The 18,784-nt window shown below is 32.6% G+C and overlaps 1 protein-coding gene across 2 annotated transcripts; it reads left to right on the top strand.

The window, feature by feature from the left end:
• The first annotated feature begins 84 nt into the window (after nt 1-84).
• On the top strand, nt 85-18,694 carry LOC126749048 (uncharacterized). 2 transcript variants are annotated; one of them, XM_050458658.1, is made up of 5 exons: nt 85-257; nt 380-560; nt 683-879; nt 15,439-15,552; nt 18,523-18,694. In XM_050458658.1, exons 2-5 carry the CDS (start codon nt 408-410, stop codon nt 18,686-18,688), a joined length of 630 nt encoding a protein of 209 aa, XP_050314615.1. In that variant the 5' UTR covers nt 85-257; nt 380-407; the 3' UTR covers nt 18,689-18,694. The 2 variants fall into 2 exon arrangements, with proteins under 2 accessions (XP_050314615.1, XP_050314616.1); XM_050458659.1 differs by having other exon boundaries at nt 386-560.
• The last annotated feature ends 90 nt before the right edge of the window (nt 18,695-18,784 follow it).

Below are 18,784 nucleotides of genomic sequence, written 5' to 3' on the forward strand. Positions count from 1 at the left end.
TGCTAATTTGTAATGTTGTCACCGCTCAAGAAACAAAAAACACTAATTGTTTGGACAAATAATTAGAACTCAACTATATGTGCTTGAGACCGTTACCCGATCTCGAAAATAGTAATGTTATATTATGCACATATTGGGTGTATTGCTTGATAAATGAAAATGTAGAGGTTTATAGAATTTTCAACCAGAATTGATTAATAATAATATAGAAATAACTGGATTAATGTTAGTATTTTAACCAGTGTGAATGCAAATCTGTAAGTATTTTTTAGTAATTTTTCTATTATCGTTTACTTTTTTACTATTGGAAACTATTTAATGGCACTCTATATGTTTCAATAGGTTGAAATATATAGACTTTTATAGTAATATGCATTAGTTTTAGGAATATACAAACCAATTCCAAAATGAATAACTTATATTGGTTACTGCAGATTTTTATATGCTTAGCATCACAGGTTTTCACACAGAACCTGAATTATTCAAGAAGTGGGGATCAATCCACATTTATTAATACTGTGAGATTCCCATATTCGATGTTTTTTGATCCTTTTATGGGGGTAAGTAAGTAAATATGTTATACCTACATATATTTCATCTTCATTGACAAATATATCTAGTTACTCATAAAATTACTACTAAGACTACTGATATTGGTAAATTAAGACAATAATATTTTTAGCTTATCATTGCATTCGATATAAAACTGTCTCCGTCATCTATAGATGCAGATTTTTCATGGAATATTGAAGCCAACTATTTTTTGCCTCAAAATATATCTGAATACTCATTTCCTCCGATTATTGAATCAGATTCCAACGAAAGAGGTTTATTCGACCGAAATGTACTATATCGTATGTTAGAAAGTAAACTTGATTCGTAAGTATTCTTCATGGAATATTGAAACTACGGTATTGCATTTTTAAGCTAAGTTAAATTAAACTTAGAAGCAAAGAATATTTTTCTTAACTAGGTTAAACAGTATACTTCTCACTTCAAGAAGAAAAATAGCCACACTGTAATAACCAAAATATAATTTAAAAAAAAAATCCTAGAAAGTGAGAAGTGAAAAATCTGAAAACTAAACAATTGAATCAATGAAAATCGTTTGAAGTTAGAAGAAATTTTTAAAGATAGAAAGGGAGAAATAATATGATTTATTGCTGTCTCTTATAACTTCAGCAGGCCCCAGCTACACCAACTTACTATCAAGTGACTCAAATGACAAGCCTACTACTGGTAATATCGTATACGTGTACGTTTCTAAGTTGTCACTGCGTATGTCATAATTGTAAATAGTAGATGTTAGGAGTGGATTTCAACCTCTAAAACCCTCGACCTTCCAACCTTAACGAAATCATTTATTAAATTATTATTATCTTAATAAAAATTATAATATTAAATTGATGACTTCACTACCAAATAAAATAAAAAAAGTTGAAGAAGTAGTCCATTCTTGCTGTGGAGTTAATAGATCAACGGGTAACTAAAAGTATTTCGGTCATCCTCCACTAAATTTATTTAAAAACTATTAATCCGACATGTTTCGGACATATAACATGTCCATCTTTTATTTATTTATTTAGTGACCCTGACCATATAGGGATACAACAGGCTACAAGCCCAAAAAAGTATCCACAAACTTATCTTAACTAAGTCAAATATACTATTTTATTAAGAATAATATAAAGACTAAATGGTTAAGTACATAAATCAAAATAATTTGAATATAAAAGACTTAAAAAAAAGTAATTTTTTAATGTTAAATTTCTACATTAGCCTCATAAACTTTAAAAGACAATATTTCGTTTTAAAGTATTTTTAACAGTACATAATACCTTATACCTAATACTTATACGTAACTAAGTACATGTTAAAAACGTCTAATGAACGGCAGTACAAATTATAACTTTTTATTATTCTACATAATGGAGAGTTCTGACCATGATTTGTTTTCCTGAATGGAATAAAAAATAATTTGCTCGATCTGATGTTGACTTGAGGAATGTTAAATTTAAAAAGTGACAAAATAGGAGGAGTTTTCAGCTGACAATTCATTACTTTATAACAGGTATCTAAATAGGGCATCAGCCACGAACTTATAAATATGAAACATCTTGTCGAACTTGCCTTTAGATCTAGCACCACTATCAGAAGCGTGGTATCAAAGACCAAACCAGATGGCCTGTTGGATACCAAAAATTGCGTCTACCAGATCCCATGTGAGTGCGGTGACTCATACATAGGTGAAACGAAGCGCTCCCTAGAAGTCAGAGCGAAGGAACATCGCAGCTGGACCCAAAGAGAGAGGTTTCCAAATCCGGAATAGCAGAGCACGCGTGGCATAATGGACACAATATCCATTGGTCAGAAGCCAAGATTCTGCACAAGGAACAGCACTGGCGGAAGAGGAAGTTCGTAGAGGCAGTTTTCATTTCACACAATCAGGGGATCTTCAGCCAGCCAAGCGTCGATGTACCCAACATCTGGAAGCCTCTACTCTCAGGACAGTGTAGGATCTAGAGAGAGGCGTGTCCTCCCCCCAACTCTTTTCACGGATTACTTTCCTTTCCACATCGCTGCACACATCTAGTATATAAGCCTATAGAATAGTAGTTTGCTGTCAGTTTACACTTGATAACGGTTGGAGATACTTACCAACCGAAACGTCGTGTTACATTAAATAAATAAGACAATGCAAGTTCGACAAGATGTTTTCACTGTACCATTGTCTACCACCTTCAAAAACAACTTATAAATATATAGTATATTTATAAGTTCGTGGTATCAACACTTTATTTGTGCATTTAATCTCAGACGTGGCAACGCCGCCACTTACGGTGGGAGTCAAAATGTAAACGCGTTCAAGGAATTTCAGTTGCAATGGAGCCATTTACCGAAGAGCAACGCGCTTTTGGGTACGTGCATTTTACCAAAACAATAAATTAATCGTGACAGCACGCCGTCTATATCGCGCTCATTACAAATTACATGATATTTAATTATCACCTAGCCCTGATGTTATTAGAAAATGGATCAGAATGTTTGAAGCTACTGGATCCACAGTGAAAATTCATATTCATTCATTCATCCAGGCCGCCCACGAATCGTAAGAAGTGCAGGAAACATCGAACGAGTACGTCAATCAGTCAGAGAGAATACAACCTTATCTGTACGGAAGCGAAGTCAGACGACTACTCTCAAAAGATCATCTTTACATAACATTTTGACCAAAGACTTGCATCTGCATGCATATAATAATGGTCCGTTTTCACGTTCTCACGTTCATGCCACTTGCGCAAACTAGATTTGCACATGCAAATTTGCGCAAATAAAACTTTGGTGTATTCGATTTCGTTCATTTTAAATTGCACAAGTAGTTATAACAGTTGTATTCCGATGTGTAGTGACCAGTGATTAGGGTGTGAGTTTGTGAGCATAGAAACATAAAAATAAAGTAAAGCTATGAATCGGGAAGACGAAGTACTTGCAGTAGCTGCCGTTTTAATAATCAAGAAGTTGAGAGAGCCAAAAAAGCGGAGACCAAATAAATCTTGGATTGAAAAGAAAGCAACTTACTCTCATATTAATTTAATTCGAGATTTAGTTAATCAGCCAGACGATTTTCGTAATTACCTGCGCATGGACGAGACGACCTATCGAAATTTATTACATTTAGTTACACCAATAATACAAAAAACTGATACTGTTAGAAAAGTTCTATCACGCCACATGAAAGATTAACGGCGACTTTTAACTTAACGACGGTTTTTGGTAACTGGTAGAACCTATGAGGATCTCAAGTTTTCTACGTGTATTTCTAAATCCGCCCTCAGCAAGATAATTCCTGAGACGTGCGATGCCATTTACACAGTATTAAAACAAACTATTTAAAGGTATGTAAAACTTATTATTAACATATTATTATTATATCTACTGTACGCTAAAATTAGTAAAATTCGCTAAAAATTGTGCAGCAGTTTGCGATTTACTGTCTTCGTCTTGTTCAGGAGGAGGTAATTCAGAATTTCTTGGAGCTTTAGGTTGCTGACGATAATTAAATCCTGTTTGTGGGTGTGGAGAAATTTGATTTTGATGATAATCTAGTTGATAAGGCGTTTGATTCTGATGAGACACTGGTTGTGGAATTTGTTGCTGATGATGCCATGTCACTGGTGAAGGTGGCTGATATGATGATGCAGGTTGCATATGATGATGCAGGTTGCATTTGGTGAAAATATTATCTTGACACCTGTGACTGTTGTTGCAGTTGTGTATTTATGGCACAGTGGCGATTTAGAGTTCCTAACTGAGCCTCATAAAAAACATCATTGGGTAAATAATTTCTCAGCGTGAATGCGTTGCTCATGAGAAAGTTCTTTTAATTTTGATGCCCATGCCAATCCAATATGATTGAACTTATATCAATATATATTATTATCAATATTTGAAGGCACTGCAAAACGTTTCTGAATGGTATCCAAAACGTCATCATATTTTTGGTTGCGCCTTTTTGCTGCTCTTGATGATGACGCTTGTGATGCTGGACGAGGTGTACTTGGTTCAGAATATTCAGATACTGGCATGGGCGTGTGTGGTTCGGATAGATGATCATCAATAAAGTCCTGTTGAGTTTCATTAGTTTCATGTATTTTAGAAACCTAAAACCAAAAAAAGTACAGATTACCTATATGTATATTATAATAATTATTATACTAGCTTGTAACTTGTTTTATTACGCTATAGTTAGAAGCACGCAACATTATAAATAATATTATGCTCTTTTTTGTAGTTTCCTAAAATTACAGCGCCCCCTGGAAGTGGCTCATATTACTTTAATTATAAAAAAACTTTTAGTATTGTTTTGATGGGCATTGCAAATGCTAACTATGAATTCATATACTGCGATATAGGAACAAACGGCAGAATATCTGACGGAGGAGTGATTGAAAATTCTAAATTTATTAAAGGTTTAATCGGGAATAAACTAAATTTACCGGCTTTAGAAGTAGTTGTACCAGATCAACCTCCTTTAAATTATGTTTTTGTGGGAGACGAAGCTTTTGCAATGAGACCCGACTTTTTGAAACCATATAATCAAAGAGAGCTTAACAATGAAAAAAGAATATTCAACTACCGTTTATCTAGAGCTAGACGCATTATAGAAAACACCTTTGGAATTTTGGCTAACCGTTTTAGAATATTCCATACATTTATTAATTTGAAACTGGATAATATCGACAAAGTTGTTCTGGCATGTTGTGCTCTTAGGAGAAATTCGGCTAACTCATATACACCTAATGACGTATTTGACTTTGAAGATATTTCAACTGGTACCACTACCCCTGGACTGCGGACACAACCTGAGAATTTATTAAATCTCGCGGGCAGTCACAGTCGCCACCACAGTGCCGAAGCAAAAGATGTGAGGACAACTTTTAAAAACTATTTTAATAGTAGTTATGGTAGTGTATCGTGGCAACATTAAATGATATTTAATCAAAATAATAACGCAAATTAACTAGGTATAGGTATAAGTACATATTATATAGGTAAATACGGCAGCCCTATATACTTATACGAGTATACTATAACTAGCAATAAATTGTAAATGTTCTTAAAAAAAAACGGTTAAAAAAGTTAATAAACAAATGTGTTTTTACCTGAGTTTCATTTTCTTCGTCCATATTTGATAAAGTGCCTCTTGGAGTTTCCTGGTCCTGTAGGAAGCTCAATAACTCGTAGTACCATCAATGTGGAACATATATTTCTTCTGTTCCGTCACCGGACCTCTCAGATTCAAGAACCTTTTTTAGTTCTTTTCTATATGTGGTTCTCATTGAATTCATTTTGTTAACTACCGTATCCCTGGTTACCTTTCTATCAACCGTTTGCATTTTTTCAACAAGAATTTCATATGCCTGTGATTTTGCATTTCTATCACTGTATTCTTTTGATTTTACTTTCCAAAGACATGGAAACGATTTATAAAGCTCAATAAACTCCCGCATAAACTCTCTCTCTTTAGTTGACATCATAAATTTACCCAAAATATCCGAAAACCCCAGCGAAAACACAGAGCAAAAACAATACCGAACATTTAAACCCGGCGGAAACCTGTCAAAACAAGAAAACGGCGTCCAAGTGCATGCGCGCGATCGAAAACTGTGTTTAAAAAGTTGGAGTGTCGTTTATACGCTCATGCATTTGCGCCAACCACATGCAAAATATCTGATCGCGCTAGATTCACTCAAGTCAAGCTTTTTGGCTTGTGCAAGTGAACGATTTTGGTTTTCATGCAACAGTTTACTTGCGCAAATTGGGCATGCACAAGTCATTTGGCGCAAATTGCATGAGCGTGAAAACGGGCCATAAGATACAGTTAGTGCAGGAATTAAAACCGAGGGATTACAATACACGGTTAGAATTTGTCAATGAAATGATGGAACGATTCGTCGATTTCAATAACAGTGATGAGGCTAATTTTCATGTAAATGGCCACGTAAATAAGCAAAATTGCAGGTACTGTACTGGTCTGACGTTAATCCTCGCAGAAAACACGAACGTTCACTGCATAGCCCCAAAGTGGTCGTATGGGCTGCTATGTCTGCTGATGGCATAATTGGGCCGTATTTTTTTGAAGATCAAAATGGACGGGCACTTACGTTAATACCGAGCGGTATTGTGCAATGTTACAAGATTTTCTTGCACTATCTCTCCGACAGTTTCAAGGTTTTAACTTTGAAACCTGGTTTCAGCAGGATGGTGCGATATGCCATACGTCAAATCGGGCAATTGAAGCTGTTCAACAATTATTCCCCAATAAAGTCATTTCAAGAAGAGGCAATATTAACTGGCCTCCTAGGAGCCCGGACCTGTCGCCACTTGATTATTTCTTATGGGGTTACCTCAAAAGTAAGGTCTACGAGAATAATCCAGCTGATACAAATCAATTAAAGCAAAATATCCAGGAGAAAATAAGATTAATATCAAGGAAAATATATCAATAATCTTCGTTCTCGATTTGAATAGTGCATATAGTGTAACGGACACCATTTAGACAACATTGTTTTTGGTTCATAAATTTCCATTGACTGTACATTAATTTGCCATAAATAAATGATCATAGAAATTTGGTGTATTTGGTTTATGCAAACATCACATTGCTGATACCGTTTTTGGACATCTTGTATAAAAACGAAACATCAGTTATCAAACACCCGTCGAAAAGTGAAATCACGCCAAAATGCTCTCAAATTGAATTGACATCTTGATATGAACCGAAGCGGGTTTTAAAAGAAAGAAATCTTAAAAAATTGTTTTGGATGCTCTCCAATCGATTAATGTAAATTCCATACCTAGGGTTCCATATAATGCTTCCAAAGGTCAATTTCCCAAGAATAAATGTATTAAATAAACATTTAATAGCTCGAGAACTAGAAAACATTTCACATTTACGAAAAAATATAACCCAACAATCTAGAAGAGTCTGTTACTATTAGATCAATATGTATGTCAAACATCAGTTTAGAGTCCAATGTAATTCCCAAATCGCGTACGTAGTTCACTTTAGGTAAGCAAATATCATTAAATTTATATTGATAATTTATTTTATTTTTATTTCTTGAAAAGGTTCTACTTTGACATTTTTGAATGTTAAGAAAGAGACTATTTTATCACAGTAGGCTCGTAGTCGATCCAGATCACTTTGGATTTCAAGGCAGTCGGCGATGTTAAATATCGTACGGTAGATTTTAAGATCATCGGTGTATAATAGAAATTTAGTGTAACGTAAACAAGATTTTATATTATTAATGTATATAATAAAAAAAGGGGTCCTAAATGGAAGCTCTGTGGAATATCAGATGATGGAATAAAAGACTCAGAACAAAATCCTTGAAGTGAGACGTACATGGATCTTTTTTTAATATAAGATTCCACCCATCTCACTCACAGACATCGATGCTGCCACCCGCACCGATGTCTGCGAGTCGAGCCAGGAGAATATTATGGCTAATCTTGTCAAATGCTTTACTGAAGTCAGTGTAGATGGCATAGACCTGAGACCGGTTATCCATATGCCTATGAAGATACTCTGTGAAAACAAAAAGGCTAGTGTCAATAGATCTTCCCTTGTAAAATCCATGATGCTCTACACCAAACATAAGAAATCAATCATAACAAATTAAGGGGTTCTGCCAATACATCTTATATTTCTAGTGCCTCAGACAAGGTTAAAAGGTTAAAACGAATTAAGATACATGAGAATAGGACAAAACTTGGATTTACAAAAACTTTAAGCTACATAATTAAGACAATAGGTCAATAATAATACTAATAAATATAATAAAAATAACATAATACTAGACAAAACAACAGTTTCCACAAATTTAGTGGAGGATCATCGAAATACTTTTAGTTACCCATTAATAAAATTTTAGTAATGGTTTCTAATTCGGCCTACATTCTTGGATGGATCCTACCGACAGTTCTATATTGATGACATCTATTCGACATAATATGAAATGCATAAATCAGGAGAAAATACGAATGGTGGGTGAAGGCTTTAGTTTCTCAGGAGTTGTTTCCGTGAGCATACAACGCATTTGAGTTTCTTGACTTGGTCCATAGTTATCCATAAACTAATGTTAACAATCTTCATATTCATACCAGATATTTGATTTTAGTAGGGCACTGAAATGGACCTGCTGACTCCTTCAGTGACTTGCCTTAGATCCAGAATGAATTTTATACATACAGGGTGACATTTTAAAAAATGGCCATATATTAGGAACATCATCCTGTATTTTATATTCGTTTATTTTCTATGTTTTTTTTTTGCTGAAAAAAGCGTTGGTTATAAATATGGGCATTTTATTTATGACCGAATTTACTTGTACCATTATTATTATTTTAAGCACCGCTGATTTTCGATTCAGTTTAAACGAAAAGCAGCACTTCTTATCTTTATCAATGGTGTACAACATAGCTGAAGTTGTAGAGATTACTTTCATTGAACGCTCATCGTTTTACTGAAAGGCATCTAAGTCAAAATGTTAGCCCGGAGTATGTTCGCTAACTAGTAGCCATATTTGAAGAAACTGGTTCTGTCACAAATAAAAAGAAAGATCAAGCGAGATTAGTCGAAAACGGTGCAAATTGAAATTCTGCACAGAAAAAAAACAACATGTTTTCAAATAGAGTAATTAGATAGTCTTATTTATATTTATACATATTAAAATTACCGATTCTTATTTGGAGCCTCCTTAAAAGAAATATTTTAAAATGATTAATAAAATTTATTCATATCCAAATCCGGTCTAAAACTAAGACTCGCATTATTTTGGTTTGAACTTTGTTTTTTAGTGCAAAATAACATATATTTTTACTTTGGATTTAATCTACTCTCAAAATAAAAACATTCATTTACAATTAAAATTACATATCCTTTTTAGAACGCATACTGTGTTCAATTTGAACATTTGAATTGCTCATTTTGAGAATATATACAGGCAATCTCTGAACTGCAGCTACTACACACCAAAATATGGCGATTGAGCTTAACATGCCTTATACAAATGTTGCAGGTTTACGAACTAGAGGCTATTTAAAGTTGGAACTTTAATTTGAAATTTCTTAATAATTTTGTGATTTTAAGCAGTATCGTCTTGAAAATTGGCGACTTTATGTGTTTTGACATGAAAATTACGAATTTTGTGATAAGTTTAGCATTATTTCTACAAGGCGTTAGTTACATCCTGTTACTTAGGTAAATTACAACATATCTTTCTTGCCTAATCAGTTATGCTAAAACAACTAAAAAATCTAAAAGGCAGTTCGATTTTGAATAAAAAATGTACTCTTGTTTAACTCTATCAGTTTGTAAGTTATTTGCATTTTAAACATTCAGCGTAAAGAATCCTAAGCCACCGTTATTACATTGACTTTTTTTCAAGTAGGCTTATCAGTTTTTCGTGTAAAGAAATTATATGACAATTTTACTGTTACTAAGTAACAGTGTATTATTATTTGTAGTAAAAATTCTAAAATAGGAAAATGCCACGTCATAATGAATATTCCAACAGTCAAATGCGTCATATGATTTGCGTTTTTGCTCAGTCAAATTATAGTGGACTTGATGAAGCCAGAAGGTATTTAGAATTATATCCAAATCGAAGACAACCCAATCACAAACTGTTCAGACGTATCAGGGTGTTTTCGTCCTAAAATCTTAAATGGTGCTTCAAAAAATATCAACGTCGATGATGAAGAAGAGGCTTTAGCTCGTCTTTCGGAAAATCCAGATCTCCGTACTCGTCGGTTAAGTACGGCAACAGGAATAAGCGAATCGTCTATCTGGAGAATTTTAAAGAAAGAGAATCTCCGTCCATATCACTATACTCCTATCTAAAATTTGCTACCTCAAGATTTACCAGTTCGCCTACAGTTTGATCAATTTATGCCAGATAAACAATTCGAAAGCCAGGAGTTTCTTAATAACCTTCTTTTCACCGATGAGGCGACGTTTACGAGACGAGGTGTTTTTAATTGGAAAAACAATCATTTGTGGGACTCCGAAAATCCACATGCTGTAAAGAAACGACATTTTCAGCATAAATAAGGTAAATATTTGGTGTGGTGTAATATCTGGTTTTTTTTATTGGTCCTTTTGATTGGTTCCTTCCTCCTAATCTGAACGGGCTCCTCTATTTAAATTTCCTTGAACAGCTAAATCCACTACTAGAAGATGTACCACTAAGGCGGAATATTTGGTTTATGCAAAACGGGCGCCGCTACATTTTTCTCTGCCAGTACGGCGATACCTGAATGAACATTTTCCTTGCCGGTGGATTGAGCGTGGCAGTGAATTTGTTTGGCTACCTAGAAGTCCTAATGAGAAGTCTAGAAGACTTAAACCCTCTAGACTCCTCAATATGGTCACACATGAAGGACATAGTTTACAAAAATACTATTATTTTCCATCGAAGAATTATGACAGAAAATTCAAGAAGCTGCTAATATTATCAAAAATAATCGACAAATATCATTTAATATTCAAAAATCTTTAGGAGACACGTTACAAAGTGTATTGATGTGGAAGGCAGGCATTTTGAGCATTTACTTTAAAGTTTTCTTTTAATATTATTATTGATTGTTATTTGTTGTCTTTACTGTTGTTACCCAGCATAGTAGTAATTTAAAAGAATAAATTCCTATTAAGCCAATGTAATAACGGTGGCTTAGGATTTTTTACGCTAAATGTTTAAAATGCAAATAACTTAAAAACTGATAGAGTTACATGAAATAAACAAGAGTACCTTTTTTATTCAAAATTCAACTGCCTTTTAGATTTTCTAGTCATTTTAGCTATAACTGATTAGGCAAAAAAGATTTGTAAGTAATAAGTAACTTTAGTAACAGGGCGTAACTAACGCCCTGTATAAATAATGCTAAATTCACCACAAAATTCGTAATTTTTATGTGAAAACACATAAAGTCGCAAATTCTCAATCGTCATACAAAATATGATGTGTGTATATTTACAGTTCAGAGATTGCCCATTCTTAATAAACCACCCTGTATATAATCTAAATATAAAATGTTTTAAATTCAGAAATACTAATTCCTAGAAAGTCCATCTACGATGTACCCCGATTTTCACACGATCTGTTCATTCATTATGGGTCAGGCGGAAGATATTGCAAAAATGAAACACCATTTTGCAATTTATTTCCTTCAAAATTGCACGTTTTTTTGATTGTCTGGTGGTGTCTATCTGGTTAGTGTTTATACAATTACAAAAAGATCGTCGTGATAATGGGAATTGGAGGTAATTTGGAAGAATGGGGATATTGCGATGGCATTATCCAAACCTTTAAAGATAAGTATTTACACCATTATTTTATAAAACTATTGTTTCAAACACCAAGTGTTGATAGGTCTCAGTTGACACTAAAACCGACATTTTTTATTTGAATAAACCCTACTTGACTTAAACATGTTTCTGCAAAATGTTATAGAGGTTCTACAGTCATAAACTGATAAACAGTGTAAACTTTATAATACATTTTTGCGATGGATAGTTAGACAATAGTTTAAAACTTATCGATCAAGAAAACTATTTCGGTTCTTTACAAGCTTTTAATTTCCAATGTATAGAGGACATTATTTTTTAGATATACAATTAAAGAAAGAGTGCTACGTTATATTTAGTTATTTTTGTATATCAAAAAATGAGTTTTTGACTTAACCTTTGTTATAATTCTTTTCACTTTAGTCGGTCATTACTCTCGAAAATTGTGTGAAAAGTTTTTTTCTTTTCAATATACCTACATATTTCAACATTTTAGAACATTTGTAAATGAAAGAAAATAATCTCAAAATCCAAGACATAAATATTAAAGGCCTCTGAAAATATACTGTACATATATTTGTATAAGTATTCGTATTATTATATTTACATAGAATAACACATTTATTTTATTAAGCCGGCAAATTGATAAAAGTCGCTTATGGCAACATGTTTATCATGTTTTGTTTTACTTACTTCTACTGTTCATATTTTCTCTTAGGGTGTGCTAAATACATGTTTTTTTAAAGTTTCTAGTTCTTATTCATATTGTATAGGATATATTAATCTATATTTTGTAATGAAGTTGAGAGCAAGAGGTTTTCCTGAGAAAATTTGTAATAGAAAAGAAAATTTTAAATAAGTTAATTATTAATGAAATATTATATTTTTTTATATAACCGATTTCTATATATAAAGGTTCAGCATGATATTTTTTTAATAAACGTTACGTTTTATCTACCTGTTGTTTTTTATAGTTGCTAGCAAAACCTATTATAATTATTATATACTTTTTTACACATCTTAAAAAATTGTTTTTTATAATATTAGCTATGCAATATTTTATTTATTGCATTTTTAATATTTGGGAAATCGTATATAAGTATAACCTTATTATTTTCGTATTTTCAATTTTAATAAAAATAAGTTTGTTTAGATCATACACAATGTTATTTTGTTAAAATTAGGTATACGCAAAAACATCGGTCACGTTGCTCAGATATTAGTTTAACAGCTTCTCTTTAAACTTGTTAAATTTTAGTTCTAAAAGCGTCAGCGTATGAAGCCATACATTTTAAAACTATATGACTATATAATTAAATATAAAACAAAACCTACTTATACAGATGATTTTTGAACGAAAATTAAAATGCTTAATTTGAGTATATTATACTCTTAGAAATACAAATTGTAGGCTTAGATTTAAAATACTGTATTTTATTGTAAATAAGTCGTAACTTCGCTTTGAAAGATTGTTTTTTTATTTAATACATACCAAAATTTCTGAATTAACTACACCTTAAATTAGATATACAGGGGGACGTTTAATTATGGATTTACTGAAGTTCTGTCAATCACCTCCTCACCTCCAGCTAACCTCACTTTAATATGTCAAATGGGAACCCCCATCGTATGATACATCATAGTAAGGAGCGTAAAATTCTGAAAAAAATGAAATCGGTAAATGTGTAAGCAAATAGTTAGCGAAAATGTCTAGAAATAATGAATATTTTATTTACGCCAAACTTTGGTATGTCAAATGGCTACCCCATGGTGTGATACATTATTTTAAAGGGCATTCGTTATGCTATCAATTGTTGTGAAAAAAAATAAAATTGATTGACCAAGAAGCAATTAAAGTGTAAATCGGTAGGGTAGAAAAACAAATTTAATTAGTTTAACAAATTTATTTTATTAAATGTTCAAAATGCGCGCCGTTATTAGCAAGACAATAAAAAAGCCTATTTTCAAACTCCTTACGAACATTGGCAAGGGTCTGTCCGCTAATTTCTCTGCATTCTTGATATATTCTATTTTTTAAATTCTCAATACTCTCAGGTGGGGTTTTATAAACTTTGCTTTTTAAGTAGCCCCAAAAAAAAAGTCTAGTGGGGTTAGGTCCGGAGACGCGCAGGCCATTCGATTACACTAAGTCTGCCAATCCACTTTTCTCAAAAATTTTGATCAAGCCACTCTCGAACTACCAAAGTGTAGTGCGCGGGAGCTCCATCCTGCTGAAAATGTATATTATTTTCATTCGATAATATAGCACCATGTTGATCTACTTGATTTTCCATAGATTGGATGATGGAAGGTTATATTGCATTTTCTAAAAGGTTTAAATAATTTCGCCAGTCAAATTTTCTTCCAAAAAAAATGGCCCGATTATTTCATTCCCATAAATTCCTGCCCAAACATTAATTTTTTGGGGATATTGGGTATGGCCTTCCCGAAAAACATGCGGATTTTCATTATCCCAGTATCTACAGTTATGTCTGTTCACCAGGCCATTTAAAAAAAAGGTCGATTCATCACCGAAGCAAATGTTCTTCAATAAATGGGGATCGTTGCCAATTCGCTGGCACATCACTTCACAAAATTGAATTCTCCTATCAAAATCATCTTCTCCGAGTTCATGAAGAATATGAATTTTATAAGGAAAGAACTGATTTTTTTTTTAAACTTTATGTACGGAACCAGTGCAAATATTTGTTAGTTTTGCGGCCTTTGGTATAGACAAAGTTGGATCCATAGCAAATTGTCCTAGTACTTCAAGTTGGCATGCTTTATCAACAACTCTATTTTCATATTTTTTTTTATTGCAAATCGATCCTGTCTCTTCAAATTTTCGTATCAATTCTAATACGTATTTATGGCTCACGTTTTTATCTTGATACCTTTCATTAAATGCTCTCGCGGTTCTGCGAGCACACCGATCTTGAGCTCCATAAAGGAAAATTATTTCTATTCTTTCGGCTAGCGTATACACCATTTTATTAACTCACTGTTTTAACTAAAATTGAAAAATTGCACGCGTCAAACTGACAGTTTTAACAATAATAAATCGCCTGCTTTTTAAACGCCTTAAAAATGTAAGGTATTGCAGTATTTTTTTGTAATTGAGAATTTTATGGACCTAGTATCTTTTTGGTTCTCGAGGATTTTTCGATATATCTAACTCTGAATTCTCGTAAATTTGACCAGGTTAAGTCTTCACTTGTCGGCAAATAAAATATCTGATCGATAATATATATACAGTATATAATTTATATACAGTACTGACAAACTATTACAACAACGTTCAAGACTATAGAAACTATTAGCATTTCAATGTTGTTCGAGGTAGATTTTTTGCTAAAAAAGCTTAATTGAAAAAGTTTAGTAAATATTGTCTGCATCAACAAAAAAACTCGCCAGCAAACATTACACAATGATTTGAAAGATATCAAATATAAACGATCCAAATAATTCACTACCACTTTACGCATCTATGTTGAGTAATTTTTAAAATCTATAAATACCCTTTTATTTTGATTATTAGATAGATCATAATAATTATATCAAATGTGTATAAATAAACCAATTAGTTTCAGCAAAAATTACACAGGCCACAACTGCTTTTTGCGAATTATTTGCGAAATGTCTTGTTTTACCACAAAAGACACGGATATTTTTGGAGATATATTACATATTATATTAAGGTAGGTCTTTGATAAATACAATGTATATGTACAGTGCATCGGTAAAGTCGCGGATAAATTCAATAAAAATTAAATAAACCGTTTCTGAAAAAATGCCTGAATCCATCGATTAATATTGGGTTTAGGGTTTTTCTATATGGTACAAATGAATAGTGGTTACATGAGCAATTTTGAAGGAAAAATTATAATAAAATGTAAAATTAAAGAAATACCTATCTAAATTAAAAGTTGGTATTTCGGCTTTTTAGTTGTTGTTGTCAGTGTCAAAAAGTGAATGTATGTTGGTGCAACTATTTGAAGTATTTTATTTTTTACATTCGCAAGTGGGGTTAAATTCTTTTCGAGAGGCGAAAGCAATATCATCTGCGTCTTATTAGTAACTACACTTTATTACCTACTGTTATTGTATGAAATATGAGAAAATTAACCGAACGTGAAAGAATCGAAATCTTGTTCATGATTGGTTTCGGAGATTGGGTTCAGTTGTTTAATGCAACTCATCCTGATCAGTCGCCTATTAGCCAAAGCATGGTAAGCAGAGTTGAAGCAAAGTTTCGTGAATTTGGGCATGTTTGGGATACTCAAAAAGCTGGTTGGGGTTCAATAGCTGAAGAAGATGAGCTCAACGTTCTGGTAGCGGTCCAAGATAATCCCAAAGCCACAATCACAGGCACGGCTTCTAATTTATCGCAATCTACTGTGCATAAAGTATTGAAAAAAGCAAAGTTCTACCCTTATAAAATATTCCTACTTCAAGAGCTATCGGAAGATGATTTTGATTGCCGAAATGAATTTTGTAAGAAAATGCAGCAATTATGTAATGATAACAATAATTTTGTAAAAAAGGATAATATTTTCTGATGAAGCAACGTTTACTCTAAACTGCCATGTGAACAGATATAATTGTCGATACTGGGCGACCGAAAACCCTCACTGGTTCACAGAATGTCATACACTGAACTCTCACAAAGTCAATGTGTAGTGCGGTATGGTGGAAGGAAGAGTTTTAGGACCTTACTTTTTTGATGACACTCTCACTGGTGAGAGGTATTTGGATTTTCTTCAAAATGGTCTTATCCCCGCTCTGATAACTTTGTATCCGGATTTGGAAGAACCCGACATGCACCAACGTGATTTTTTTTTCAGCAAGATGGAGCCCGGCCACACTATGCTCCACCCGTTTGCAATTATCTAGATGAAGTTTTTCCAAATCCTTGGTTAGGTAGACGAGGGTTCATTGAATGGCCACCCAGATCGCCAGATTTAACTCCCCTCGATTACTTTTTATGGGGATACTTAACAAGTAAAGTGTATGTCACTAAACCAGCGAGTTTAGAAGATTTAAAAGAACAAATACTCCAGGAAATTATAAATATTACTCCAGATGTCATTGACAACATTCAAAAAGAATTTGTAAATCGCTCTTGGTTATTGTCAGCTTGTTAACGGTGCTCAATTCGAACATTTAATTTAGTTAGGTATTTCTTTAAGTGGTGTAAAAAATGGTGGTTTCCATTTGAAAAACATATTGATGACGTCATATCTTTTTTTTAAGTCACCCTATATATATAATTTCCACGTAGAAAAACCCTAAACCAAATATTAAATTCGACGGGTTTGGGCATTTTCTTCAGAAACGGTCCATTTAATTTTTATTGAATTTATCCGCTACTTTACGGATACACTGTATACTGATACAGAGTGCGTCAACAAGGCGTACGGTAAAGATAGCGTCTTAACTATACGACATAGAGCAAAAAGTTCTATAGCAAAGGTGTAAGGTTGCCGAAAATCTAAAAACTAAAAATACTTTTACCTATACAGGGTCACAAAAAGTTATCATAAAATATGTATGTATTTAATTTAAAAGCACGCTCCGTACATTATTTCAGAAAATGATTAGACTTGAAGAGAGCCTTACTTTGATACAACATTTTTAACTATGCAGAGTTATTATGCCAGGTAATTTTTTTTTTGCAAATTTTTGTCTTTTAGAGGGTTCGTTTAAAAAACGGTAACTAACTACAGATTCATCCTCGACTTACAAAATTTGTTTTACAGTTAATTTAAGATAGCTGTTAAAGGCTGACAGTGACGTTTTATGACTGCCAGTATGTATTATATTATAGATGTTTGTTAAAATGTAAATTCAAATTTTGAGAAACAAAATTAAATACGTAACATACCGTACGAATAAATAGCTTATTTTGGTAATGTTGATCAAGATTTCTTAAAAAAAAATAGAAACATTGTTAATGTGCAGTTAATTGCCAAACACTATAATTGTTAATCGTTTTAATCCCGTTCATTCGAATTTGTCCTTTATATTTTAAAACACCTGTGGTTGGGAATGTCTTCTATTAGGATAAAGTTGACCATAAATTCTAGACGGTAAAAGAGTACTTTTCAGCAGCCGCCAGGGCATATATCATATCAATAAGCTTCTCACGTAGAAAATTCATCACGGATCATTAAAATTAAAAATCTTAACTAATTTTATAAATATTTAAAATAGATCGATTATCGGCAAAAAATACAAGATCAATTTAGAGGAGAAAAACAGATTTAGTCGTAAAAATGGCTATTAAAACGATTGACAAATTATAGTCTTTGGCAATTAATTGCACATTAACAATGTTTTAATTATTTTCTTAATACAAATTTTCAAAATGCCGTTTTTTATGCCTTACACAGAACTCAAGATATCTTAAAAAATAAATGGATTACATATAGGAGATATTTTAAAAAAATTTAAGTTAAAAATTTTATGATTCCTTTTTTGTGACTCACCCTGTATAGATAAATATATTTATAAATTGTAGAGTTTTGGCAACCCTACAACTTAGATATAACTTTTTGCTCTATGTCGTATAGTCTATACGCTATCTTTGCGGTACGCCTTGTTGATACACCCTGTATATTTTTCGTATATCTATTAATACCACTTAATATATAATTCTTCATTTTTAGTCCTACATCGTCGGAAGACAAAAATATTTCCCAAAAGTATATAAAAGCTGAAAATTACGGAAAGAAGAATACTCACTGTGATAAATATATTAAGAAGTGTCCTGTAAATATTTTTGGCACCTTAAGTGTATTAGAAGAACTTTTAGATAATAAACTGTTCGAGTAATACGAGTTTAATATTTTTTCTTGCCAAGATACTAAATATATTATTTAAAAAAAAAAGTTCTCAGGCAATACATCATTACAACAAATTTTAACAAAT

This window comes from Anthonomus grandis, chromosome 22 (assembly GCF_022605725.1).
Source record: "Anthonomus grandis grandis chromosome 22, icAntGran1.3, whole genome shotgun sequence".
Classification (NCBI taxonomy): Eukaryota; Metazoa; Arthropoda; class Insecta; order Coleoptera; family Curculionidae; genus Anthonomus; species Anthonomus grandis.

Excerpts from the sequence above, each read along its gene's own strand:
- LOC126749048 (XM_050458658.1), top strand. The coding sequence starts at position 408 with ATGAATAACTTATATTGGTTACTGCAGATTTTTATATGCTTAGCATCA. Across the intron at positions 880-15,438 it reads TTAGAAAGTAAACTTGATTC|TTTCAGCAAAAATTACACAG; the intron begins GTAAGTATTCTT and ends TAAACCAATTAG. Across the intron at positions 15,553-18,522 it reads ATATTACATATTATATTAAG|TCCTACATCGTCGGAAGACA; the intron begins GTAGGTCTTTGA and ends CTTCATTTTTAG.